Raw genomic sequence first — 26,992 nt, 5'->3', positions numbered from 1 at the left:
GAAAACAGTACACGGACTTTAGAAAATAATATGTTCTGTTTTCGTTGACTAAATGACCGAGTTCCCATCGCAGAGATATGAAATTTGATATCAATTCCAGAAAGGGATTTTGCACTTCCCTTTTATTACGTGTTAGTTTATGGAATTTTATCGGTCTACCTTTGGATTCTCTCCTTAAATTACAAGTAACCGAAGAGAACAAAGTACCATAGTAGAAGGAAGAAAGTTGTAAACAGATCTAATGGGGTTAATGATCACGATAAGACAATGCCAACCGCTTAAATAACACGGTCAGTTTGTAAATCGAAAATTGGTGTATGAAAATATTGATCTATTCGTCTACGGCCAGGAGAACTGATATTTCATTCAGAGGAGGCGGTAGTCGCAAAGTACATCGCGAGATCAAAAAGTAAGAGCGAAGAGAGAAATATAAATTCTCGTGAAAGCTCAGGGTAGTTCTAACGTTTATTGAAATGGACATCATCACAATCAGCACGAATAATTGGCTGACGAGTAAAGCACTAAAAAGGCTGAAACGCTAAAGTATGTTCACTCTATGATATACAAATTAACAAGTCGTGACGTAAACTGAAATAAACTTGTCAGAGTAGATAAATAGAAAGAAATATCGCCTGAAATAGTGTGCAATTTTTGTTTTTAATGGCGTTTTTCACCGAAGAGCAACCCTGTAAGTACGCATGCACTCTGGCCAGTGAGTGAATACATAAATGACCTTCATGAACTTCCACTCGGTAAATTGGCGGGAACGCAATGATACAAAAAATTAAGGAAGACGCCTCGGAAAGTACGATCGAACCTGCTTCCAACACCATTCAGCAGACGATGCCTTGCGTTATTTCTCCCTCTCCCGTTTTCCCTCTCGCTTTCTTTATTTAGAAATCATATTTTTATCCCTCCAAATACATAAAATTCTCTCAGGAATTATCCCACCGACTGAAAAGTTCATTTGATTAGAAAATTGCACCAGGTATTATTCTTTAGACTCTATGTTTAGTGTTTCATAACTAAAATATTGCTTTGCTTGCCTGTTCTCTCTCTCTCTCTCTCTCCCTCCCCCTCTCTCTCTCTCTTTCTCTCTCTCTCTCTCTCTATTTCTTCACCTCTTTTAGTTTTTGATAAACTGTAAAACTTAAGAAGAGAACGGAAATTGAAGGCACTTTTATTCGAGTTCGCTGTTAATTCCAGTATCTAGGTATGTCGTCATAAAAAGAACGTTGGGCGATGTCTTTGCGACACTAGTTGTTTGTATAACGGGTTAAAGATAAACTTCAGTACTGGTAATGCGATTGCATTGTGAAAGAAAAGGTGTGGAAAGGATCAGAAACAGTTGATCATTTAGCATGTAAGCATGGAGATATCTCCATGATGTAAGTATTGGTGTGCACTGCAAGGTTCTGGAGTCATCAAAATCATAATAAATTTGACCGAGCCTTGGTAAAGTAACAAGCACTGTACACAGAAAGCTATATATAGGACAACACACATGGTGTCGGGGCTAGTACTACCTTGATTTCCTTGTCTTTCTATACTCAGCCATTATACATTTTCTTCCAAAATTGTATGGCACATGTCATTTATTTGTAATCTTGAACATTCGGTGTAAGTTTCGTTTGATTCTGTGAGAATTAATTTTCTTCTTTTTTTACCAGAACTGGAGTTTATCTTTAAGTCAAAGGAAAAGTGCAAGAATAGTGTGATGAAACTTCATGTACGACGAAGTGGCGCCATCCCTTTTTCATCATTCACAAGTTTTATTTTCCTCTCTAATCATTTCATGATTTATAATTGATGTGAGGTGTGGATGACGGTGAAGAAAGAAAAATAACTAAAAGTACGTGCAACTTCACATCTCAAACACTCGTGTTATTTTGAGCGATTGCCGTCTTTGTACAATTATAACATTATGTTTTTAATATGCCTTTTTTTAATCGTCATACTAAAAGTATCATAATGTAGTTAAACCCAATGTCGAATTTGCACTTGGTATAAACATATCACTACTCATCTTTTTTTCTATTTATTTTTTATCTTTTATTTTTGTAATTTAGATATCCGCCCATCGATGGGAGGGGGCGACCATATAGGGCTATGCCACTATTTCTAGCCTCCCTACAAGGCTTACCAATTATCTGATCATATAGATGCAGACCAGCCTTGATGTTTGATCTGATCGAATTAGGATGGTATTATGACGGCCATAGTAATGCATCTACCATGAGTGTGAGGATAATACTATTTAATAGCGCGACCTTCGCGAATGCTTTACATCTGTGCTCACAAAATAATGTGAAGCGTCCATACAAAATATAAAAAACATCTGACTCGTAGAGGGCCGTTTTCGAAGTAGATTCATAGAATAGAAAGTTAATCATGAAGAATTTTCCGCCAAGACCTTCAATTTTGGCTAGTTTTTTTTTTTTCTACTTCTTCTTCATAGGTGTATTTAATTTTAAAGAGTGTTTTAAGATTAGATTAAAATGAGGAAGAAAACAAAAAAATAAGAGAATATTAAAGTTTGACATTACGATTTACAAAGGTGGATTAGGAGTCTCGGTGCCGATTCGGATTCCGAATGCCGAGTCCGAGTGCCGAGCCCGATAGACTATAGCCCGAGCTTCGAGTTCTATTGCCGAGGTCGAGTGACGAGCCCGAATGCAGAGCCCGAGTGCGAGGCCGGGTGCCGAGCTCGAGTGCCGAGCCCGAATGCCGAGCCCGAGTGTGAGGCCGGGTGCCGAGGTCGAGTGCCGAGGTCGAGTGACGAACAGGATAGTAGAAGAGCCTGCAGAATATAATATTTTGAGAAATCTGTAAAAAACTGAAATTTAATCTCTTTTATTTTTCTCTTATTTTCGGGTCAATGGCCTTTCAAAAATCGGAAATTTGGATACCGTGCAGAAAATCGTGTCATCCAAATCTATGGTAGATCAGACTTCCTCGCTGTATACTCCTGCACCGCTGGGGGGAGTGGACCTTTCTATATAAAAGTTCATTTTAGAGCAGTTTACTCATTAATAACAACTCTTAACAGGAAATTCTGCAGCTGAGAAGCCCCCACATTTTTTGCCGCCTTTTCCTGAAGTTTAATGTCTTCTGCCAGAAATTACTATGAAGCATAGAGCTTTGATAACAGCTTCATAGCACTTTCATAACCTTATAACATTCTGTATAATTTAATTATCGTTACCGTAATTAATGTCACAGTCGGAGGTACTTATCGGAGTATCAATTGTAGTTTCTGTTAACCAGGTTTTTGTGTGTAATAATTATTTTTGAGATATGATGCATTGGCACCCCCACGTTTCCCCATGGCAGATCTAGGATTGCCTTGAAATGGGGGTGGGGGGGGGGGGCACAATTCTGAACATTTTTGCTTCCAAATAGTTGTTTCCAAGTGCCGTTTACTGGGTATTAAAACATTGGTCATGGGCCCTTTACCGGGCACGGGCACATTATTACAGGTGTTGTGGTCCAGTGGATAAATCACTGGGCTGTGAACCACAGGGTACGGGGTTCGAATCCATTGGCACAGTACTAACATCCTCTGGCAAGACGTTTATCTATACCCCCCCCCCCCCCCGCCCAGGTGAGGTAAATGGGCACCTGGTAGGATTACTCCCTGGGATGCACTGCACTGTGCGCCAATAACGGCTGCCGGAGCTACATGTATAGCCGGGGTAATACATTTCACAGCTCTTTGGAAGCGCATACATGTAGGGACGTTATCCACCCCCCCCCCCCCTCCCCCTTACAAAATCCTGACCGCATGTCCGATCATTGATGTACTTTACTACTAGCAGAATAATTGTTTGTTTCAACCTACAGTACTTGCAAAACTAAAAAGTACTGGTATAGCTTTTAAACTAAGTGTACAGACAGACCTGGGAGATACTTGACCTAAATAAATCGATTCCTAATTAGGGTTGGCTATAATGAAAAACAAAACACATCGATACCATACCAGTCTGAGTTTATGAAAAGGGAACTAAACTGAAGTCCAAGTGGGTGAAAGTTAAGGATGGATTAGTGTTTTGTTTTGAGAAACTTTGAAACGGCTAGAATTTCATGTTAATTATTCGCGAATCGGAGAGTCACTTGAACTCCAGGGGGAAAAACACAATTCAAAGTACGACAAGAGTTCATTCGGTGGAGATACAGGAACTTCCGCAACATATCCATTGCACAAAAGAAGAAAAAACCCTGGTTTTTATGACTAAGTGATAAACAGAAAGAAAACATGGTTTTGGATCTTTTTTCTATGAAGAGGAAGTGGTGATGAATAGTCCCGAGTGAAAGTAAAACATGAGAGAGTAAGCGTGGCAGAAGTAATCATTTTCGAAATCGAGACTCGCTTGATTGGTGTCTTTGTCTTCGGGGATTGTTTTCTTGGTGTGAATTGGTGGGGATCCAGTGACCCGACATTGCACTTTTTTCTACCGGTACGACCCGTTGAAAATGATGATTATGATCATGATTTTTCTTTAAAGATGACAGAGCCTTTTGTGGTTGACACGTTTTTCGGTCATGACAAGCGGTTTGTAGATAGGTTTGCCATCACAATGAACTGGTGTATGTTTTTCTGAACTTACCTACATGTATATACATTTACTAGGAATGGTGTAATTCAGCTTTGTCCGACATTTTTAATTTTTTCTTTCTTTCTTCCTCCCGTTAGCTCTTTTCTCTCTCTCTCTTTCTCTCTCTCTCTCTCTCTCTCTCTCTCCAAAATGCGTTTCCTTATCATTAATACAGTTCCACCGACCTCATTTTACTACCTCCCTGAAATTATACCACATTTATAAGGAACTTTAGAAATGTAGCAGTCTATGAGATAATTCTCCCGATTAAAAGAAAAATTATAATATTTCAAGGGTGAACAAATGTTTTGACCTGACAAACAGTTACTAATTGTTGAAATCTAAAATGGCCTCAGACAACGGCTTATACGATCTGTTAATATCCAACAAAACTGTCATCTGAAATATCACAAAGGTCTTCGCGCTTCGAACACGGTTTTCGTCATCTTTTCCCGCGTTCATGACGTTGCTGCAAATTTAAAAATTACGCCCTTCAGCGCTTTAATGTGGCTACAGCGGAGAGGGCTGTAAGTGAATGACAGAGTCACATCGTCACGTTAAGAAGGTTGACACCCGTCTTTATTGATTTATTGACACGAGCACCAGCTCCAACCTCACACACAATTTGATTTGTTAAAATGCTTGATTAATCTGATTGAAATTAAGATGTAATAGACCCTCGAATTATACACTGCGCGTACTTTCCTGTTTTATCATGTTGATGGAGAGAGAGAGAGAGAGGGGTGGGGGGGGAACTCGAACTGGCATTTGGATGTGCTAAATTTGACAGGTCGTAATATCTACGCGTATTCTCAGAACCCATGCATTTTCATTTATTTTTCATGGGAAGAGGGGGATTACGAATAACGCTATCAATGAATATCAAATCATTTAATATAGACGCAACCATGATCTGATATTACATTAGTTAGATTTTCAGGTTGAAATTGTGTTTTCTTGTCCAAAAATCAAGGGAAAAAAAGAGCGGAGGAGGAGTCAAACAGAAAGAGACAAGACAGAAAAAGCTTTCGTTAAATCGATTGAAATGTAGATGCAAGAGTACGTTTGATGATGTAACGAGCGACTTTTCCAAGAATAACTTTAAAACCTTCGCTATCATTATACAATGCTATCGTGTAAACGCCCCGAAATTAGCAATAATGTGTGATTTGAACTGTATATGTACTTCAAGAGATACGTGTTATAGTGTTTATACGGTTCACTCCTTCCACATCCATGTACATGTACTTTCTAATGCTAGCACGGGAGTATGTTAAATCGTGCGCGAATCACAATGTATTCAATTCCTGTTGAACCTGACAGTGCACTTCGTCATATTCCACGATTTATTAGAGGTTTTTATCGCCATTTTGTTCAAAAAATAATAATTCTCAATCAAGTCTGTACATGTCTTTACATGGTAGAGTGGTGATCATGTATTATTTTTGTGTGGAATCTGTTGTTGTTGCTGCTGCGTGCTTGTGGGGAATTAAATTCATGTCGAAAATCAGCAAGGTATAAGCTCAGGCAAATTTGCTAGTTGTGCACAATTTAATTTGACTTCATACCGTTGGGTGGAGCCAGCAGCGACTTTGGTAACAATTCAAATTCTGAATTTTGTGAGGAATCGCAAAAGAAAATAATAAATCAAACCACTCATGTAAAAACAATCGAAGTCTGAACAGACGAACCACGTCTCTGAACCGAACTACATTTTAAAAAGAGATGCACCCTAACATTGCGCATAGCTAAAATATCAGAGGTATTCAAACTTCATTCATCCTTTCAACGTACTTTGAGAATCTTGCCATTATTTGGTACTGTTTTAAAGTGCAAAAACGTAGCAACACGTAATGTATGCAGACTGGATTTCAAATATTGTAGCTCATTCGTTAATAGTAGGTTAATGAATAACTCGTCGTCACTAGGTCCCAGGGAAAGAAACATCCATCAATTTGAACATATTGGTCCTACCCATCGTGATATGACTCATCGCTGCAGTCATGTGACAACCTTTTGTTTCTGGATTTCCTTTGGGTGTCCCGTGGTTTTATTTTTTTTGAAATTCTAGCCGTTTAAAAGCTTCTCAAAACAAAACACTAATCCTTCTTTAACTTTCACCCACTTGGACTTCAGTTTAGTTCCCTTTTCATAAACTCAGACTGGTATGGTATCGATGTGTTTTGTTTTTGTGTTTTTCATTACGGCCAACGCTAATTAGGAATCGATTTATTCAGGTCAAGTATCTCCCAGGTCTGTCTGTACGCTCAGTTTAAAATATGTACCAGTACTTTTTAGTTTTGCAAGTAGATTGAAACAAGTCATTTTGAAAAAAACTATTTCCATCACATATTGAAAATGTGTGAGCATGACGATGACATACTCTCTAAAAAAAATCGAGTGATCACGGACGTCACTCCTCTGGAGAGTGAAAATGTAGTGAAAATAGAGTGAACATTCACTCTTTTCTTCTTAGAGAGCACTCTAAAATCAATCGATTTTCACTCCTAAACAAGTGATCACGGACGTCACTCCTAAGAAAGTGAAAATAGAGTGAAAATTCACTCTTTTTTTTAAAGAGAGTATTACGTAATCCGAATATATAGGAAATACTATATGGTATCGAAATTGCCCCTAACTTATTTTATTTCTTGAAAGTTTTCGCGATCGTACTCATTACCTTCGTCATCGTGGTCATAAGACAAGATAAATCCTATTTTAAAAGAGGCTTCAACCAAATCCAGAACACATCATCATCTGTATAGTTTGTCACTTTGCTTCTTGAGAATTTGTTGTTGATGATGTAGCAGACAACACTCGGACAATTTGAATGAATCTGAATGAATTGCCAAAGGATACTAGGACATCGATTTGGTTTCGAACCAGGGACCTACTGGTTACGAGTACACCGCTCTACCGCTGAGCCATCGCGTCTCCTAAACCCGTCGCGCCCCCGCGATGCTGTTGGATACCAATTAATCCCTGATATAAAGGCCCGGTCACACAGCCTTTCGCGTCTGTATCGCGGGTAAAATTTCGCGATTTTTTTTTTGCCCGCGGTTGCCCGTGGTGGAAAATGTGCAAAATTGGCTTACCCGCGGTTTACCCGTGGTATGCCCGCGGAACAGACGCCGGCGACTGTTCCGCGTCCTTATCGCGGGTGAAGCGCGGCGGTACCGCGGCCTACCACGCTTACACGCGGTACACACGCTAATGCACGTGATAACAACGCGGTACAGACGCGGAACAAACGTGCTATGACCGTGCCCCATCCGCGATTACCCGCTAAAATTTCGCGTCCAATTCCGCGTGTAACCACGTCTTAACCGCGGCCGTAGCACGTCCTAGCACGTTCGTTCCGCGTCTGTACCGCGTCTTTACCGCGTGTGTACCACGTGTACCACGTGTACCGCCCGCGATTACCCGCGGTCTTAATTTTTGGGCAGCCCAAAACTTTTTCGCGCGGCCAACCGCGTGTGAATTTCTTACCGCGTGTAACGACGGGTGAAGTACGGCTGTATCGCGTCTTTATCGCGACCTCAAAGCGTCCAACAGCGTCTGCTTCACGGGCAGAAATTTTTGGCCGTGATTCGGCCGCGATACGCCCGTGGAGGGCTGTGTGACCGGGCCTATAGTCCTCAAAGAGTCGATTTCGGCTACTTACTGTTGAAGCATACATATTGTGACCATGGTGACACGCGTTGTAATGAGAGGGCCGCACGTGCAACCGTGCACTAGAAAACTGCTCTGGGGTTAATGGTAATTAACTTTATCCCCATAAAATTGGACAGGTCAGAATTGATCAAAGACGGCATCCCCTTTATAGAAGTCGTTAGTGGTCATTGCTTATTCGTCATTATAGTGATGCACATGGTGGTAATAGTGGTGGGGTGGTAGTGATGGTGGTGGTGGTGGTGGCGGTGCGAAATTATCAGAAAAAAAATTATCTCATATATTTTTATCACAAAATATTCATAGTTGTACCAGCAGAAAAATCTGAATGAAAGTGATAACGTCGAGACCACAGTATACACAATTATGGTTTTGCGTATGATACATGAAACCCATGAGAAATCACTATTGAATCGTCTTTTCATCTCGTTTTGATTATTATTAGAATGACTGATTTTCAGTCAGATAAAACAGGTGAATCGGCCGTCTTTATGAGATGCGCAATCATTCATCCTGTTACACTTTTGCCAGAGGTAATTCCGATTTTATCGCGACGGAGAATGCGACGATGAAAGCTAGCGCGAATTTATGAATTCAAAATTCATGTTGGAAATGATAACAATCAGTCATTGATGAATATCTAATATTGGGATCATCCCAGCTCCCCCCCCCCCCCTTCCACTCTCTATTTCTCCCTCCCTCCCTCCATACCCACATTACCCCTATGTCCTAGGTCCGTCAAATGAAGAGGGAGGGTAAATTTGCCTACATTTTTCAATTCTTTTATATATTTCATTGTTAAGCTCATCAATTTCTTTTTCTTTAGTTCTCTGCCTTGATATATAAGTTTGGACAATATTTCTATATTTGTCCTTTTTTTTTTTTATATATGTTTCTTCATTCGTTTTTTTCTTCATGGTATCTCGTTTGCTTTTCCTTGAAATGTTCATTGTTCTAATATAAAGTGATATTTACTTTTTATTCTGCTTCACGCCAAACTGCAGGTCAATTACTTGGTTAGAATTGCCAACACGCTCGTGACTCTTTCGTTTGATGTTTTTTTTTTCTTTCTCGCCATCAATGAAATACTCTCATCATCGCATGGCCTCCTCATGTTTTGTTCCTGGCGATCGCTTTGTCTTTTTTGCTTTCACTCGCGGCATTAGAATTAATGAATGATGATTGAGGCAAATGAAATGGAAATGCGATTCAACCAGATCGCAGCTTCGCCCGTCGAGGGATTTGTCAGGAAACAGTTTACTCCAGATAATACAAGCAGATAATACTCTCTTTTTTCTGTTCAGGGCTTTGTATATGTATAGGCATATTACCATTCGGAGCTTGCAAACGTAGCAACGTGACCAAGAAAATTACTTTGCATTTTGATCACTTGTTGGTCTAGAAAATGAACGTTATAATATATCTCTTTACTAAGACTTTGTGCCTGTGTCAAGAAAGCTACTTTGTTGCATTGTGATCGTTTTGTTGAAGATTCTAAAGGTTAAACTCTGTATTTCTTAAAGGTAAAAGCATTTCTTTCTTTTGATATCAACGACTTTAAACCTCAGTAGTGGTAGAACCGTGATAATTGATACAAGTCATGTGACAAAAAATGGCGTATTAAGTAAAATAAAACAAATTCACAGGGTCAGTTTGCCGAGGTAGTAGTAGTAGTACCTTTATACGACGACCATTACCGCCATACCATATAAATGTTCGAGTAGGGCATTAATTATCTGTGATTTTGCAGAAACTTGTAAGTCAGCATTTTTGTGTTTACTTATATTTCTTACAAATCGTACAATATATTTATGTCTTGCAACATTGTTTTATATCTTTTCGAAAAACAGTAGAATACTGGAGGCTGAATAGAATATCCTATTGTTTATTGGTTAGACAATGCTATTGATCTGATTTAGCTAGGAGGGTTCATTTTCGATATAATAGTAATAGAACAATGTCTATTTCACCTTGGCCATGTCTAATGACTCACCCCAGCTAGGAATTATGCCAACGTGCATCAAACCAGCGATGGGGGGGGGGGGGGGGGCAGGCGTTAAGGGGTCAGTTCAACACGCAGTTAACAGTCAATATGACGGTGAGAAACGTTAGTTAATTCAAAGTAAAGTCACGCGATGTGTATGTTATTTGGCGGCAAACGGAATGAATATAGATACAAATTTATTGGGGCGGTATTGGCGAGGTAAAATCGCCACGAGCTGTCTGGTCACGTGACACTATCTCGCATTGACCTCTCCGTTTTAAATCGGGTCACGCGCGGAAAACTGTCGTCTCATCCCATACTACCATGGGTAAAACCACTTAGCTCTTGCGTTCAGGTTAATAATACTCCATTCTGATAACAATGATTTAATCCGACTCGATGAGCATTTTATTGTGTGTTCACATGATAACTCTAATAAGTGCCGTGGTGGAGTGGTTCGTTCCCTTGACTCTCAATCGAAGGGTTGACGATTTGAATCCCGGTGTGAATGTTCCTTGGGCAAGGCATCAGTCCACATTTGCCACGATATACCGTGGTGTAAAGAGAAACCCGAAAACTGCTTGGTTTCCAAGTCCCTGGTTTATTGTAACAATTGCAGGGCACTCAAGAATTATGAGTAATATTAATGCTCACGTTGCTACTCTGCGTAAATAAGACACTAAGCAGTAAAAATACGGAATATGAAATTACAAATGGCAAATATTGGCTTGATACGGGCAGGTGTAATGTAATAAAGCACAGGCGTAGCCATACCAGTTTAACATGGGGAGGGGGTTCACACACGAAATCCCAGTAACCCTGGCGTAGGGGTAGGAGTAGGGCAGGGTTAAAGTATTGACCCCGATGTTCGTGGAGGGCCTTGTTTTAACAGGGGGCATGTCCCCTCTGTACCCCCTGGGCCGGTTGAACAAAAGCACAATACATCGATGTTCTTACGAATACATGTACCTGCAGTACTTATCAACGTGCAAGCGTGTATCGAATTTGCTATGACTTCCAAGACAATTTATTGCTGAAGGCTATTGACGCATTTATATCTTCCCGCTCACAATTCGTGTTCCAAAACAGGATGTAATTAAAAATATTGTATATAAAAGATATTTCTGAAGAAGCCTTCAGATAAGAAGATATGTCCGCAATTAGGAGGGGCTTCTGTCATAATTGCCGTGTGCTCATTCTTCGTAACCTTCCTTTGTGGGCCATTACACGTCTTGTAGAAATTATCATGATCACCAGCATTCAAGGCTCTGCATGTATGGTGTCGTTAAAAGATCTGTTAGAAAATGGGAGGAAAGCGTGATGAGCAAACTGGAATACTGTCACCCTATACTCCAGAACAAATCGAATGAAAATAAACACGTTTTCCTTTCAAAGTGAATTAAAATGGCATTAGTTTGGAAATCAATTTATTTATTAGCCGGACTGACAGTTTGAAAGGAAAATGGCTTATCGGGGCGGTCTGCGCTCAAAATATGAACTATAAACAGAATCTACGGTCGCTGATTATTGCAATAATGGATGAATTGAACATTCATCAAAATGCTAATCCCACCGCATTCCCTCCTACGTCATTACATAAGAACAGCTCGCAAATTACCTCGAGTTTCGAAGAACATGAAAAGCCTTTAAAAGAACAAATATTAAATTGTGTAAATTATATAAAACATTTTTTTTATGAAATTCGCACAATACGATTACTTTGATCCTCTTATGTCGTGTTTCGTTTCCATTGACGCGTGTTGCAAGAATTATCTAACTGTATTGCAAGCGTACAATGTGGACGCTGTTCTCTCTTTTATACATAACTTTGAAAAATGTGTTGTGACTCGGTGAGAATACATATCCGATTTTACAGATTTATTTTGACTACTCTAAACAAATACTTTGTCATATTTGTAATTCCACAAGGAAGCCAAATTAATATAACCCCTGCGACCAGTTGATTATTTTACAATTTTATACGTGTCGGAGGAGCATGTGCCACACAAGTCCCCCCCCCCCCAAAAAAAAAAAAAAAAAAAATCGAACGTCGACCTTATAACCTCTCTCGCATATATTGCTGTGAAGACACGGCGCACTTTCAGTTGCGATGTCTAAACTTTACACTTAAAAGAGGTAAATTAGATCAAATCGTATTGAATTATTAAAAACCATAACAAATGGAAACCATGCACTCCAGAACCGAGACACATGTTTTATACTTCCGTAAACAAAGTGGGCCGCATAGTACGTTAGCAGGTCAACGGTATCTTCGAACAATCGAAATGATATCACTAATTAGATTGACATGATCAATATTTACTCGTGATAATGTATGGTTAAGAGCAGCTGACGGGGCCATGTCGGAAACACGTCGAAAGGGCCTGGTTTATCGTCTAAATAATCCTAACCTCGATCGGTTTTGTTCACCCATAGGTCACTGATGATATTGCACATGAAGCAATGTTTGTCCAATTTCCATGTGTAACCCGATATGAGTCATGTGAATGTACTTGAATTCTCGGAACTTTTTTTTATTTTCAGAAAAGAGCATTTTTTTTAGACAGTTTATGGGGAATTTTAAACGAATATGTACTTCTTTTCTGTACTTCTTCTTCTTATTTTTTCCTTTTTTTTGGGGGGGGGGGGCTTTCTGATTTTTTGCCTATTTTGGAGGATTTTCTGTTGTTTTATTCATTACTCTGTTTTACTGGCTTTTGCTTTTAAATCCAACGACAATCTTTCTTATCCATTCACAGATATAACAGGTTACAATTAGTATTCAGTATCTACGCATCCTATGTCTGTATTTGTGTTGTTTAGTTGGAGAGTAAGCAGTTACTAATAAATTTGAATTTGAATTTTGAATTTTACTATCAATATTTCGATAAAGATTTTCATTAGTTTTACGTAATGGTAACGCATGATCCAAGCTTCTATACGAACCCACGGGATTGGATGAAAGCTTACCCGTTAAATTTTTATGGTTTATAGAAGCTTAAAAATACATTTTATCGTTGTTCCGTTTGGACAAAGGAATAAAGAATATAAACGGGTGCTTGGTTCTCCAAAGTAGATCGAGGTCATCCGCAGTAGCTGGCATAAAGGTCGTCATTCAGCGCTCATTTTACACCTTTTTGTGTAAATTCATCCCCGTAAAAACCCTAGACGATTACGTAACCCCAGAAGTGTGCACGCGTCAAGCACCAGCCAGGGACGAGGGTCATTCACATTAGTTTTAACACAAAGTGCTGGTTAATGTTAGATAGAGGTTGGACACCGCACTCGTATGCGATGCATCACGGCAGCAGGAAAGCCACTCAGCAATACTGAAGAAGAACAAAAAGTAATACAATTTGCGTGCCTTGTTCCTTCAAATAGCCTATTCAAATTATTTTTATTGTGGTCTTCGCTTAATTTACTCAACAGTTGGGACGATGCAGTTTTTTTTAATCCCCCTAAAAGAAAGAAAAAGATAGATAATTTACGTGTGCTGCCAATTGAAATAACTTATTGAAATGACTCTCATTGAGAACATTTCTAGTGCTACTCATACGTATTGTACTCAGCAATGGGGACGTTATGTTTTCCTCGGAACTTCAAAATGATCATTTTCTTTCTGCCCACTCCTTTTTGTGATCGACACATGGTTATATCTTTACAAGCTCCATTGGTGCCTGTGTGAACGCGAACTAATCTCCATTGCACAGGTGCTGATTTGCTTCACTTATATTAGTGGTGGAACCAAACGAAAAAGAAAAGAGAAGAGAGTGAAAGAAAGAGAAAGAGAGAGAGAGAGAGAGAGAAAGGGGGCGGGGAAGAAAAGGGGAAGAAGAGGAAATCGATTTCCTGATTTGCTTCGCTTATATAAGTGGTGGAACAAAACGAAAAAGAAAGAGAAGAGAGTGAAAGAAAGAGAGAGAGAGAGAGAGAGAGAGAGAGAGAGAGAGAAGGGGGGCGGGGAAGAAGAGGAAATGGAGAGAAAAAAATAACGCGAGCTGTACATGGACCGTTGAAATGCGAGGAAACGGGGGGGGGGGGTGGGCTGCAGGATTTATAAAAGATGATTTACACGTTATGATATTTCTTCATTATTGTGGTTGTTATTGTTGGTGCTGCTGTTCTTATTTGTTACTATTACTAACTCCACTGTTTTCTATACTTCTCCCCCTTGACGATCTGTCCGTTATGTAAAATATTCCGTATCCATAAAATACATTCCAAAAAAGGTATGCAATCACGTGGCATTGTGCAATATATTTCCCAGATACCATTAGCCATGACTTGTATTCATAATTTCGTGTGCGCGTGGGAGCGCTATGAATTCGTGATGATCTTCGTTGAGGATTTTGTAATGGTTGCCATGGTTACCTGCTGGAGATTGGCAAGGGGTAAATATTGACGCAAGTTTGAAATTTCCTTCGGCAATCCTCCATCCCATTTGAATAAATCATGTCAACATATTCCTGGATCTGGATTTAGGAGAAGTGTTATGATTAGTTATCCCTTTTATGAATATATTATCAGTTGAAGAAAACACTAAGGGTGATATTGAATTAAAATATTCCAAAGGAGCTGAAGTTATCAATCATGATAATTTTGCTTGCATTTGTTTGTTCGAGAAACCTGTTGGTGGTGTTAATTTGGGTGAGTTTTTTGTATGTCGCTTGTCATTTCACTTTGGATATTTACGCCAGGGCAGATACTGGAAGCACCTGGGAAAGGCTGCTTTCAAGATTAAACTTGTTTTGCAATACGGTGTTAAATCAAGGAGGATTTGGTTAAATTAGAGTCCATGCTTACAGACTATGGTCTTTATAGTAATAGAATTACTAGTATGGATATCTGTCGTTGATTATGCAGCCATTTCTGATTTTCTTTTTATCAGTACTTTCTCCCTCTCCACCTCTCTCTGTCTGTCTCTCTCTATTTCTAGCTCTCTGTGCTCCACCCTCTCTCTTTCTTTCCCCTTTCTCTCCCCTATCTCTCCCCTATCTCTCTCTCTCTCTCTTCCTATGTATCCCTGTCACTCCGCCTATGTACCTCTGTTTCGCGCCATCTTCCATAATATATCATCTTTCCCGCCCCCATCCCCCGCACACTCACCATTCTCCGAACATTCGACAGAAACATGAGACCTTCCCAAGCATTAGGATGATATTACGACGACCTTGGATTGAAAAAAAGCTGTTCAATCGAATGATTGCGCTGCCGGTTTTTACCAAGCGATTTTTACGCCTATTCGATCACCAAGTACAGTCGCCTTTTGCCTGTTTTGTGGCCGCGGCGCTCCTCAGCACAAAAAAGTGCACCTCACACGCATGGCTTGCATCCAAAACAATCTGCGATGAAAAGGTTTGCAAAGAAACATGGTAGATAATTACTGGCTCGTTTCGTTGCCCATTGTTTCGTTTCTGTTTGGTAAATTGTTGGTCTAGGGGGTGTACCCCCCGCTCTATTCATACCCATCCGCGATGCAAAATGATGGAAAAGCTTGCGGTGAAGAAAAAACGATTCGCATAATTCCATGTCGCTGGAACTAAAGTTCACGACGGCCTGGCCTGGTAAAGTGGCAGCACTCGGGGACCATATTAAAACCTCGATAGAAGAAGGGAAGACGCAGAGAAGAAGGGAAGAGGCATAGAAGAAGGGAAGAGGCAGAGAAGACAGCAGAGGGAGGGTAGGGAACTTAACGATCGGGGGAACTTATAGGCGTGGAAGCTATGGAGAGCAATGTGGCGGCGGGGTCGGGGCAGTGTGCAGCCCAAACTACGTCGGGATTCGACAATATTTGCAGGCCTTCTCTTTTCTGTCTGAGTCTGTAATTCTATATCTTTTATCACCTGATGTGCCCCTGCAAAACGAAAATATAGGACTATCAATGTATACATGTACTATTTATATTTATCTACAACACCCGTTCCCATGAATAATTTGTATGCAAAGTGGTAGAATTATCATCTCTACTAAAGAAAAAAAAGTCAAAAATGCTTGCCACCTGCCCATCTAGAACACATGGATCTTTACATGTCTACATGAGTATGTTGATACTGCGAGTTACTAGGATTCTAACCTGAAATCAGTTGACTCTTAGTCAGGTCACCCATCCACGAGGGTCATGACCCCAAGACAAGTTTCCAGATCAACCAGTCATTCGAGTTACAAACCAACGTCATCAATCATAGCATGCAAGAATAATGGCAGTAGATTCAATATAAATAATCATCCACCCTTGACACTGGTAAAATCAAAATAATAATGATAATAAATTAATCTAAAGTTCAATAGCTGAAGCGTGAAGCTTTTGACTGCAGCCATCACAATGATTTTGATCCCATGTTATGCCTGGGAAGGTACCCTTGAAATTAGTCTAGCAATTTCGGACAAGGAAATACATGGATTGTATTTTGATGAATTATACTGGTGCTCTTGTTGGGAGGCAATCGCTTATTGTTGCATTGATCACCTGCAAACACCGCAAATATTAGTATTCATGTGATTTGGGGTTGGGCGATGATAACGGTTTAATATGACGACGTGCATTTGCAAGGGGGATTTTTTTTCTTCAGTGATTGCTACAAAGTTCACATCGTTATTCCCTCACAAGCAAAAAAACAGAAGGGTATCATATTTTTTCAGAGGGCAGGGGATGGGGTCCTCGCCATTGCCCGGTATGGATGCATGCGAACGGGGCAAATTGTGTCAGGAATGCTCCCCGGAAGTGGAGATGGTGCACATGGTATCTTTGAGGCTTGAAATCCAGCAACCAAGCACTCATGTAGAGGCATATTGAACACAAATTGAAAAGGTGGGTTGAACTGACCCAATGTGGGGGTAAAAAGGTTGTTTTAATTGCTACTCATTATTACATGTAGGTAAACTTTACTTGGTTTTTGGACTACTGTACATCTAGCAGAGACTCAATATTGGGTCAAAGTTTGTGAAATAAACATGCATGTCCCCCTTTTAACCAATATTGGGTTAAACTTTGGTCAACTCTATATAAGTGTAAAATATAATGACTATTTCCCCCTAACGCCTCAAATAGTACAGAGTATAGTGCCTCTATTATTTCTATTTTCGTGTTATAATACATCCACCTGACATTGAACTTCACATCCAGTGCTGGGCCGTATGGTTGCATTGGACTAGTCTGCGTGCGCATACTCTAATTTGACTCTTAAACACGATATCCTAAAGCCTTGGGCCGAGCCTAGCTCTATCTGCCTCTGACTATGTCAGCAGTTAAAGTGCAAAGCCTATTGAGTGCAGTAGATTGGTAGACCGTCTAGGCTGCGCAGTCTCACAATTTTCAGACACGCTGCTATACGCACGGAGGCTGAACCGGCAGACTAGCCCGAAACCGTGTGAACATGGGGATGTGACGTGTCAATGTCTGGGGGTCACTGTACTATTCTGTATACCAACTGTCTCACAGGGATAGCGAGAGGGAGAGAGAGAAAGAGAGAAGCGTGATCATAGACAATATAGATCGGCTTAAAATAGACAGCAGCAACGTGACAATACACCTACGACAGTTCATATAATCGGACACGATGGTCTACAAAATTTATGAAACTAACACATTTTGAAAAATAGTGTTCCATTTAGAATAGATACATTTTTAATCATAGTTTCCTGTTTCCCTCTTTTGTCTCTGCTATTTTTGTCTTTTGGTTTTGTTGTTCTTTATCGTCTTTTGTTGTTATTGTGCTGTTCGTTGTCTTGTTTGTTTTAAGTCATGGAATTCCTTGTTTGCATTGAATTCTCATTGGTTAATTTCTTTTGTCGTGGTTTCCGCATTGTTCTTAGTCTCTGTTTGCTTTTCTCATCGGTTTTTAAATCATACTCGATCGATAAGCTCGGATATGAAATGATGCAAGCTTACACAAATGATAACGAGCGTCTACAAGTATACGTTAGAACATGATGATTTTTTTTGTCTGTTCAAAGGGGAGTGTATATATGGTTCCTCTAGCTCTGTGAAGTCTTGATATCAAATAATCAACCTATTCGTGACGATTTGATTACCTAATTCTACCCGTGAAGCAAGGGCACAGGAAAAGACAGGGGTCGATATCCGTCTATTTCGAGACGGGTTTTTAGGAAAGACTGATTTTATTAAGCGAATTTAAGGTTCGGCACCGGACGTCATCATTTGAAGCGAAAATGGGTCGTAGCCCAACGTGGGCGGCTTGATTTCTGATCGTTATTTTTTTTTTTAGAAAGAGGTGAAGGCGCTAGCCAGTTCACGAAACAAAAGGCATATCTATGTTATCGAAAAAGGGCTAATCCCATAATAAAAAGTACAAAGTGCTTTAACTTATCATGAACACAAATGTCATCCATCATGCGTGCCAAAGAGAGATGCACCCAGCAAAAACGACACGTTTTTGTAAGTTTTGGTTTCAAAATAATCATGGGGACTCTTTTTCAAATGCGCGGATGTTATAAACATTTACATGGAATGAAAGGTATACATGAGAACGCGACAAATCGAACTTTCCAATACCAACATATCCGATATGGCAAAGAGATATGCGTTTATACCGAGATAAAACTTCGAAATCCATTACTAATGAATGTACTAACAAGAGCACAATGTTGCTTGGCAGACACGTGACACTTTGGACGATATGCTATCTTGTGGATGCAAGGATAGCTGTCAGGGTGAGATGGCCAAGGGTATCATCTGTCCGCATCCGTTGTCCAAGGGAAGTCGTAGAAATTATCGTGTTGCTGGCGTACCTAGCCACGAGAGCCATTGGGCACGTGTCTATCCTTCCCCTTCGAATGGCTTTATAATATAAAACAATAGCCATGAAGACCGCCCCACGAAAAGAAAAAAAATCTTTTAGATAATATGAAAATAACATGAGATAGAAAAACAAAGAAAATTGATATTGATAAAAGCCAGACAGTGTTAATCTATCAGGTTTGCACAAAGTTTCACTACTTCATCATTTGATTAAAAAGAAGGGGGTGGTTATTGGTATCAACCTAATTGCGCCCGCCCATTCTAGGAAACTCTTCTTTCCTGGTGACTACACCCATAGACGTAACGTCTATGCTACACCCCTTATATACCAAAACCAGACATTCTCTGCTTGGCGAGGCAATACCTGGATACCAGCAAATCATTTTAAGCGCACCTCAATACGTCATAGCTGACTGGATGCCACCTTCTAAAGGCGGCACGTAAATGTTTTAATCGTCACCGCGCGCCGTTGAGTTGATCTACATTCAGAAACCGTTGGCACACGGCCCATTCTAAAGTTGTCTCTCGGTGATAACGGTCGCATCAAATCAAGGCTTCCCTCTGCGCATCACCATCATCCCATTGTTTCGTTGTAAACGGTTTATATTTCACCCGTTTGTTAACGGATCTGGTTCAGTGTGATTTGTAGAGAAGCAGTGCTTTTGTTTCGGCTCTGCTCATTTCCTTCCATAGCTGCGGAACTCGACGTACGTGTGTGCTTTGGTCGCCGTCAAACTGTCGCTTGTCGTTCAAATCTCATTTAGGTATACCGGGATTGTCTGGAAATTATTTCGTGCTGTAGGAAAGAGAGAAGAAACGTTTTAACTTTGGATAAGATCATTTCGTTTTTTATGATTTTGATGTCTATCGTTTAATTCATCTTTAAGGGAAACTTTATGAATGTTTTAAACATTTGAAAGGAGCTTTCGATACCTCAATTTGGCTATATTGTATGCCTATAGTCTGATTTCATAATGATAAAATAGATTATATGCATGTAACGATTTGAATTCAGTGGACTATTATTGAACTTTTCCGTCATATTTTGTCTCTCCTATTGAGGTTTCAACAGGGCACCAACCATAAAAGCCACATATACATATGGCTTTGCTAATGTTTCTTTTTGTTGTTGACGAGTTGAATTAAGAAGACTATCATTGAAATTTTCCTCCGTATTCGTAAATATGCTGTGCAGTTTTCCTCCACCCACCATTAAAATTGAACCGAAAAATTGAAATATAAAATATGTTTGTAACGCGTTGAATCATTTAGACTGTTATTGTGGTTATTTAATTTTCCTTTTCCTTTTTGTATTTTCTGTGCAGTTTTCGACGGGTTCCCCAAGCATGAAGGTTGGCGAGTTACCGTTCGCACTCCACCGGAGGAGCTGCCCGTGGAGCAGTCCGACAACATCAACGGACCAAAACAGCAACAACCAGCAGCAATCGCCCGCACACCAGCGGCCATCACCACTCACAGCGTTACTCTTCGAAGCCAATGAGTCATCGTCATCGTCACCATCAACCGGTACATCGCCGCCCGATCCTGCCTCAACGACGACAGCCACAACGACCACGCCGCCGATGTTCACATCGCAACGGTGTACGTGTCCGTGCAGCGACTGCGTGAAGTTGGATCGCGACTCGCAGTGTGGCATGGATATGGACTTAGCGCGTTGGTTGACGAAATGCGCCGAATTCGGCAATGGACACACAGGTTTGGCTAACATCAACGCACACGACAGGCAAATACTGGTGTGCTCCGCCTGGAAAGACATTGTAATTCTGTATATGGCACAGAACAAGTTCAATTTCGACGTGGTCTTCGCTGGCATGCATGAATACCTCGAAGACATACCCCTACACCAGTACGTTCAGACGACACATTACCAGGTTGACTCGCAGTTCCAGGGAGATTTTATTGCAAAGACGGGGGTAGTTTCTCAGACCTATGTGCATCCGCTAAGGAGAGGGAGTGATTATGGAATACCGACCATGAGAACTGTTAACCAGCTCCAGTTCACGTTATCAAAGCTGAATCAGATGCAACTTGACTCGAAGGAATACGCCGTACTGAGGATACTGCTGCTCTTAAATTCAGGTATGTTCCATGAATGGCTCATATATTTTCTCTATAATTAGCTAGACAAGCAGAGAAGAGAGTGCAAAATTATCCATAAAGGTTCGAAGGGCAATGTAAGACTAACACAGGAGGCGACCCAACATTCGCTCAGGGTTTCTTTTTTTGTCAAAGATAAACGTAAGGTTTGGGTTGTCATTCGGTTTAAGGTTTAGGGAATAGATTTTTCACCCCAGATGCAGATAGGAAATTTGGTTGAGCTTGGTGTTGGAAAAATTAACCGTGAAAATTGGTTGCAGGAGCTTGTGTCCTCGAGTGCTGTAATAAGGTACGCAAATTTTAGTCAGAATATAATAATCATCAAGGACGAAACGACCGTCCTGCGTTCAATGATATGTTGTTATAAACTTGTAACGATGTGTTGGACCAATGTGTCATATTTTTATTCGCACTGATAAGTCCTATGTCCCCAAAGTATTGAGACGATGTGCCATATGACCAATGAACACTTTGGACTATCGATCGTAACCGTTTTGTTCAGTAGCTTATTCATGTTCGGATCTGAACGGAAAATCGGATCTGAGTGACATCATAATGAGGTTGAGCGATCACGCTTCTGTGTTTCTGTGAGGCTCTTTTGAACCACATACGCAACTGCTTGTGAATTCGTGGAGTGACCTTGGAAGAGCCTCACAGAGACGCAGAAGCGTGATCACTCCATATCGTGCTATTCTCCAGCTCATAATACAAAAGCACAGTATATACCAATAACAGCGATCAGTACTATTATAATTGCCATGAACTCTGTGATGTTTTTAGAAAGTGCATTACCGTTTCGCAGTATTCGATGTTTTGGCATCCGTTTGTGTAGGGAAACCACAGAGATGTACGCCGATGATCAGGCGTTGTTTTAATTGCATTCGCTGAACTAACCAATTTACTGAAATATTTAATACCTCGGTTCTCAGTCACACCGACGAGACCGACGCCAGACTGACTAAAAGACAGAAAAACTACATTACCCCAAATTTATCACGACTTTGTCGCTAATTGGTCAGTTTAGGGTCGGTTTTGATGATGTGACAGGGTATGTGACAGGTATTGCAAGCACACGCTTACATAAAGATTAGCCTATGTCATTAATTAAAATCATTTCTTTTTTTTTGTCTTCCCACAGACCTGCATTCCTTGACCGACAGCCGAGCGATAGAGGTGGCCAGCGAGAAGGTCCACACGGCCTTGATGGAGTACGAGACCCTCAAGTACCCCGATGACCCGCTTCGGCTCTCCCACATGCTCCTGCTTCTGCCTGGTGTCCGGGGGTTCAGTGCGGCCGTGTTTGAGAACCTCTTCTACCATCACCTGATCGGAGACACCAGTGTCACGTCGGTACTCCGGGAACTCATGGCTCGGTAACCGACCATGTCCCCAGCTGCCCAGCATGAAGGACAAAAAAGCCTTTGAGGAAATCACCAAACGTGAAGTGCACGCTCTTCTTGTCAGACTGAGGACTTGGTACCGGTCTCGCACTGGTACGCTTCTATCTCCTACAAACTGTAAGCTACTGTCAGGAGAGCATAGCCAATCATCACGGTAGAACTTGCTGCGTTTAGCTCTTTCTCTTGATGCATAGTAGGTGTTAAAGACAGTCTTTAGACTTGGGACGTCTTGATGCCTTTTTAGAATATTTAGGCGACGCCATGTTTATTCTCCTGGTCCGTGGGTTCATAGCGTGCGTGACATTAGGTGCCACCATCAGCCATAAGTCATGTTGACCTCACTGATGTGCCATTGTGACGTTACAAGGTCAGAGGTCAATGTCAAGGTGATGCTTATCATCCTCTGTGGAGGTTGTACGGCCACAGGAAACACCATGTTTAGGAGTTGATATCTGCAACACCGTAGAGGCCATTCCAGACCACAAAACATTTTTTTGACTGGCCACCATATCAATACGTTAGGAAGCTTGACTTTAAGGCTTGGCATAACTATGAGAAAGATAATCTTTGGAATGACCCGGTATGACCCTGGTCATCTTTTTATCGTCACCTTTGCAATTCATTGACCACATCATCTTCACCTTCATTTCCGACGCTGATCACACTGAATGTTTGGAAAACGTAAATTAGGGCTTTCACAATAACTTATAAGCTTCTTGTGTCACTTTGTACACATGATGTAGAAACACACCTTCTTTCGGTGTCGTTTTTATCCCATTGTCAATCAGCAGCAGTTAACGGTCTTATCAAGAGGAAAGAGTAAGATTATCCAATTGTGCACCAATCATGCTATTTAATTACCGTTTCAATTTTAATCCAGTTTCCGATACGTCTTCGCCAATTATGTGGGGCCCGGTGACCATTAATTAACACTAAAACCGTCAGCAGTTCGTCTTAATTGTGTTATCCAAATTTTTTGTAGGACACAGAAGAAAATTACAGTTCCTTAATCTTTTTGACTAGAATGTGGCAGTAAGCTTTAAGTAGTTATGTCATTTGTTTATTGAGAAAAGGCATACAAGCCGCCTTGTTTACAAATATATTAATGCTAATAACTTATGACCTTATTCTGAAATAAATTAATATTTACCACTTCGCTTTTTGTCTTAGATATTTGATATTTTATATAAAAAACATCAATCTCTCTAAATTGTAAGTAATAATACATTTTTATATTATATTCTATAAACTTTGTAAAAAAAAATCAAAGGTTACCATACTGAATTTTAAATGTCTTTACTACTTTTAAATGTTTTACAATGCATAGCTCTCTATGATATTAAGTCAAATTTGGGGTTGCAACTTTTCAACTATAATTTAAGGCAATTCAAGCCATTTTCACTGTAAATGTACGCTGGTGCTTTGGCGGGAAATTCGAAATAGGAAAATGATGTGTGTTTTGTAATGTCGTCTGTATCTCAAAAGTAGAACATGTATCAACCTCTTCATTTGGAGTTCAATTTAATTAACGAGTTATTTTCTTTCCAATCTTTTTTTCAGCTGAATAGGATTTATTATATTATAGAGATGTTTACCTTCTGTCGTTTGTACTGTAGAAAATCATCACATTTTGCCTTCGTAATTTATGAAAATGAAAACTATTTCAAAACCAGACATTTTTTCAAAATGGAAACATGTGCCAAACCCTTTGTACATATTGGTTTTGAGATTTTAAAAAGAATGACTGGTGAAATTTAACTAAAATTGATTGGAATGTATATAATAGGTTTTTTTTTTTCTTCAGGGGAACACCCTTCTACAAACTATGACTTCGTTGCAATGATTGTAAATAACATACAAATCTTACGTATTGCTGCTTCTACAAGTTTCTAGATATTAAAACAAAAACACGGTGACGGGACACCGATTTGCTGCGCATGGATATATTTTGTATCATTCATAAATCTTTTATGTTGCCTGTGATTTCAATCGCCGTCACTAATTTGCTGCGTACAAGAATTTAGAGATATATTTTCGTCTTGAAGTAATACATTTAACGTTCGTCTGTTTCATGTGGTGTCATCATGCATACATTTGTTTTACGAGATTTTTGTAGTGATGCTTTCTTTGTCGCTGACAGGCAATCTCGCTTGAACTGTCAGAAAATCATCTTTTAAAATTTTGATTGCGTTATTGAATTTCTCCTTTGTATCCCTTTACTATAGAGCTTCTTTTAAATCAGGGTAGGAAATATGGTACGGTCAAACATGGCTTCCATTTAGTTTTCTGGAATTGAGCATTTGATTAACAAATAGATCTATACTCAATCCTTATGATACTGTCAAGTTACGAATTAATCCCTACTTTCTCTGCCTTTTTTTGTTTTCTGTTTTCTGTTTTCTTCTTTTCCTCAATCGGCATGGTTATTTATCAATGTTATCTCTCTCTCTCTCTCTCTCTCTCTCTCTCTCTCTCTCTCTCTCTCTCTCTCTTTACCCCCCCCCCCCTTTCTCTTTCCAACGCCTTTTCTCCTTGTCAAAGCCTAATAAGGGTTCCAAAAAGGACAATAAAAAAAATTATGTAGACAGTGCCTTATGTAACTGTCTTTGAATCGCATTTTCACCTTTTTCCAGATCAATACTGTAAAATTACTGTCTAGCGATGTTTTGATGAATACTTAGAAGAAGAATTTTTTTTAAATCTATCATGTTAGCTCGCAAGTATGGTCAGTTGGAGGAATGTTTACATTTTCTAACATGACGTTAAGTCGCTGAAACATGCACAAATTATTGTAATTCTTTTAAAAATGAAATTATAGATTGAACACGATTTGTCCTAATTATGTTTCATGTTGGATAAAGACGCATTTCTATATTAAATAAGTAATAATCAGCAGTTAGAAATCATAGCCTTCAAAGTTGGCATACTGATGACCAGTCATTGATATTGATTAAGATAATATTTAATGTGTTTCCGTTTTATTGAATTTATCTCATGATGTATTATGATCCTTGTTATTCTGATGATTTAGATTAATTTGGTAGAAAGAGATATTTGTTTGGAATTGATACGTTAACATCTCCTTTTACAATAAACACACTATTTTGTGCAATTATTGTCTACTTTTAAAATGTGTATTTAAGGTTAGTGTATTTTGTTCTATATCATCACGTTCTTACTAAAGATCGCTGTTGCAATTATTGTTTTACCAATGTTAACCTTGGTAAAGAAAATCATTTTTGAATTGTAACTTAGTATCACGATAACCCGTGGATTTAAAGTAACATTTTTTGTTTTCATTCTGTCATGTTTTGAAGGGTGTGTTTATATTTCGGGTATATATATTTTCAACCGTTTAGTTCGATGAGCGTTATATTCATCAACTTTTGTGAAGTTCCAATAATTAAGGAATTTATTTGAATTTGTTGGTGTTGGGAGGTGAAAGAGAAAATTACAAAAAGGCATGTACATAATATTTCACATTATTGTCTTGAGAAATAAATTATACTTGGAATTACTCACTTAAGAAGCTGTGTTCTGGATATTTTGTATTTTGTTTACTATATTGTTGTAATATCTTCTTTTTTTTTGTTCCATCGTCTATATTTAAGATGATTTTGACGTGAAGATGGTATTCTGAATTACCTAGGGTAATGATGAACATGATTAGGATCTTGATGATGATGGTGATGATGTTGATAGTGATGGTGGTGATGATGGTGATGATGATGATGATGATGATGATGATGGTGGTGATGATGATGTTGATAGTGATGGTGATGATGATGATGATGATGATGGTGGTGATGATGGTGGTGATGATGATGATGATGATGATGATGGTGATGATGATGGTGGTGATGATGATGTTGATAGTGATGGTGATGATGATGATGATGATGATGGTGGTGATGATGATGTTGATAGTGATGGTGATGATAAGGATGATGATGGTGGTGATAATGATGATGAGGTGATGATAAGGATGATGATGGTGATGATAATGATAATAATGATGGTGATGATGATGGTGGTGATAATGATAATAATGATGGTGATGATGATGATGATGGTGGTGATGATGGTGATGGTGATGAGGAAGATAGTGATGATGATGGTGGTGGTGATAATGATGATGAGGTGATGATGATGATGATGATGGTGATGATAGTGGTGATGATGGTGGTGGTGATGATGAAGATAGTGATGATGATGATGATGTTGATAGTGATGGTGATGATGATGATGATGATGATGGTGGTGATGATGGTGGTGGTGATGATGAAGATAGTGATGATGATGATGGTGGTGATAATGATGATGAGGTGATGATAAGGATGATGATGGTGATGATAATGATAATAATGATGGTGATGATGATGGTGGTGATAATGATAATAATGATGGTGATGATGATGGTGATGATAATGATAATAATGATAGTGATGATGATGATGATGATGAT

The 26,992-nt window shown here is 39.6% G+C and overlaps 1 protein-coding gene across 2 annotated transcripts in view; it reads left to right on the top strand.

Moving 5' to 3' along the window:
* Positions 1-23,680, top strand: part of LOC115917921 (photoreceptor-specific nuclear receptor-like) — a 34,310-nt gene extending 10,630 nt beyond the window's left edge. Inside the window, exons 1-3 of one of the 2 annotated variants that reach the window (XM_030979331.1) lie at positions 19,547-19,773; positions 20,335-21,109; positions 22,266-23,680. In XM_030979331.1, the coding sequence (XP_030835191.1) occupies positions 20,356-21,109; positions 22,266-22,504 (993 nt within the window). In that variant the 5' untranslated portion in view covers positions 19,547-19,773; positions 20,335-20,355 and the 3' untranslated portion in view covers positions 22,505-23,680. Of the gene's footprint in view, positions 1-19,546; positions 19,774-20,334; positions 21,110-22,265 lie in introns of those variants that run through there. The other variant, XM_030979324.1, reaches the window with a different exon arrangement.
* Positions 23,681-26,992: the final 3,312 nt, after the last annotated feature.

This window comes from Strongylocentrotus purpuratus, unplaced genomic scaffold, assembly GCF_000002235.5.
Source record: "Strongylocentrotus purpuratus isolate Spur 01 unplaced genomic scaffold, Spur_5.0 spur5_contig_816, whole genome shotgun sequence".
NCBI lineage: Eukaryota > Metazoa > Echinodermata > Echinoidea > Camarodonta > Strongylocentrotidae > Strongylocentrotus > Strongylocentrotus purpuratus.
The sequence above is the reverse complement of the archived record's forward strand: the minus strand, read 5'-3'. Positions and strand labels throughout refer to the sequence as shown.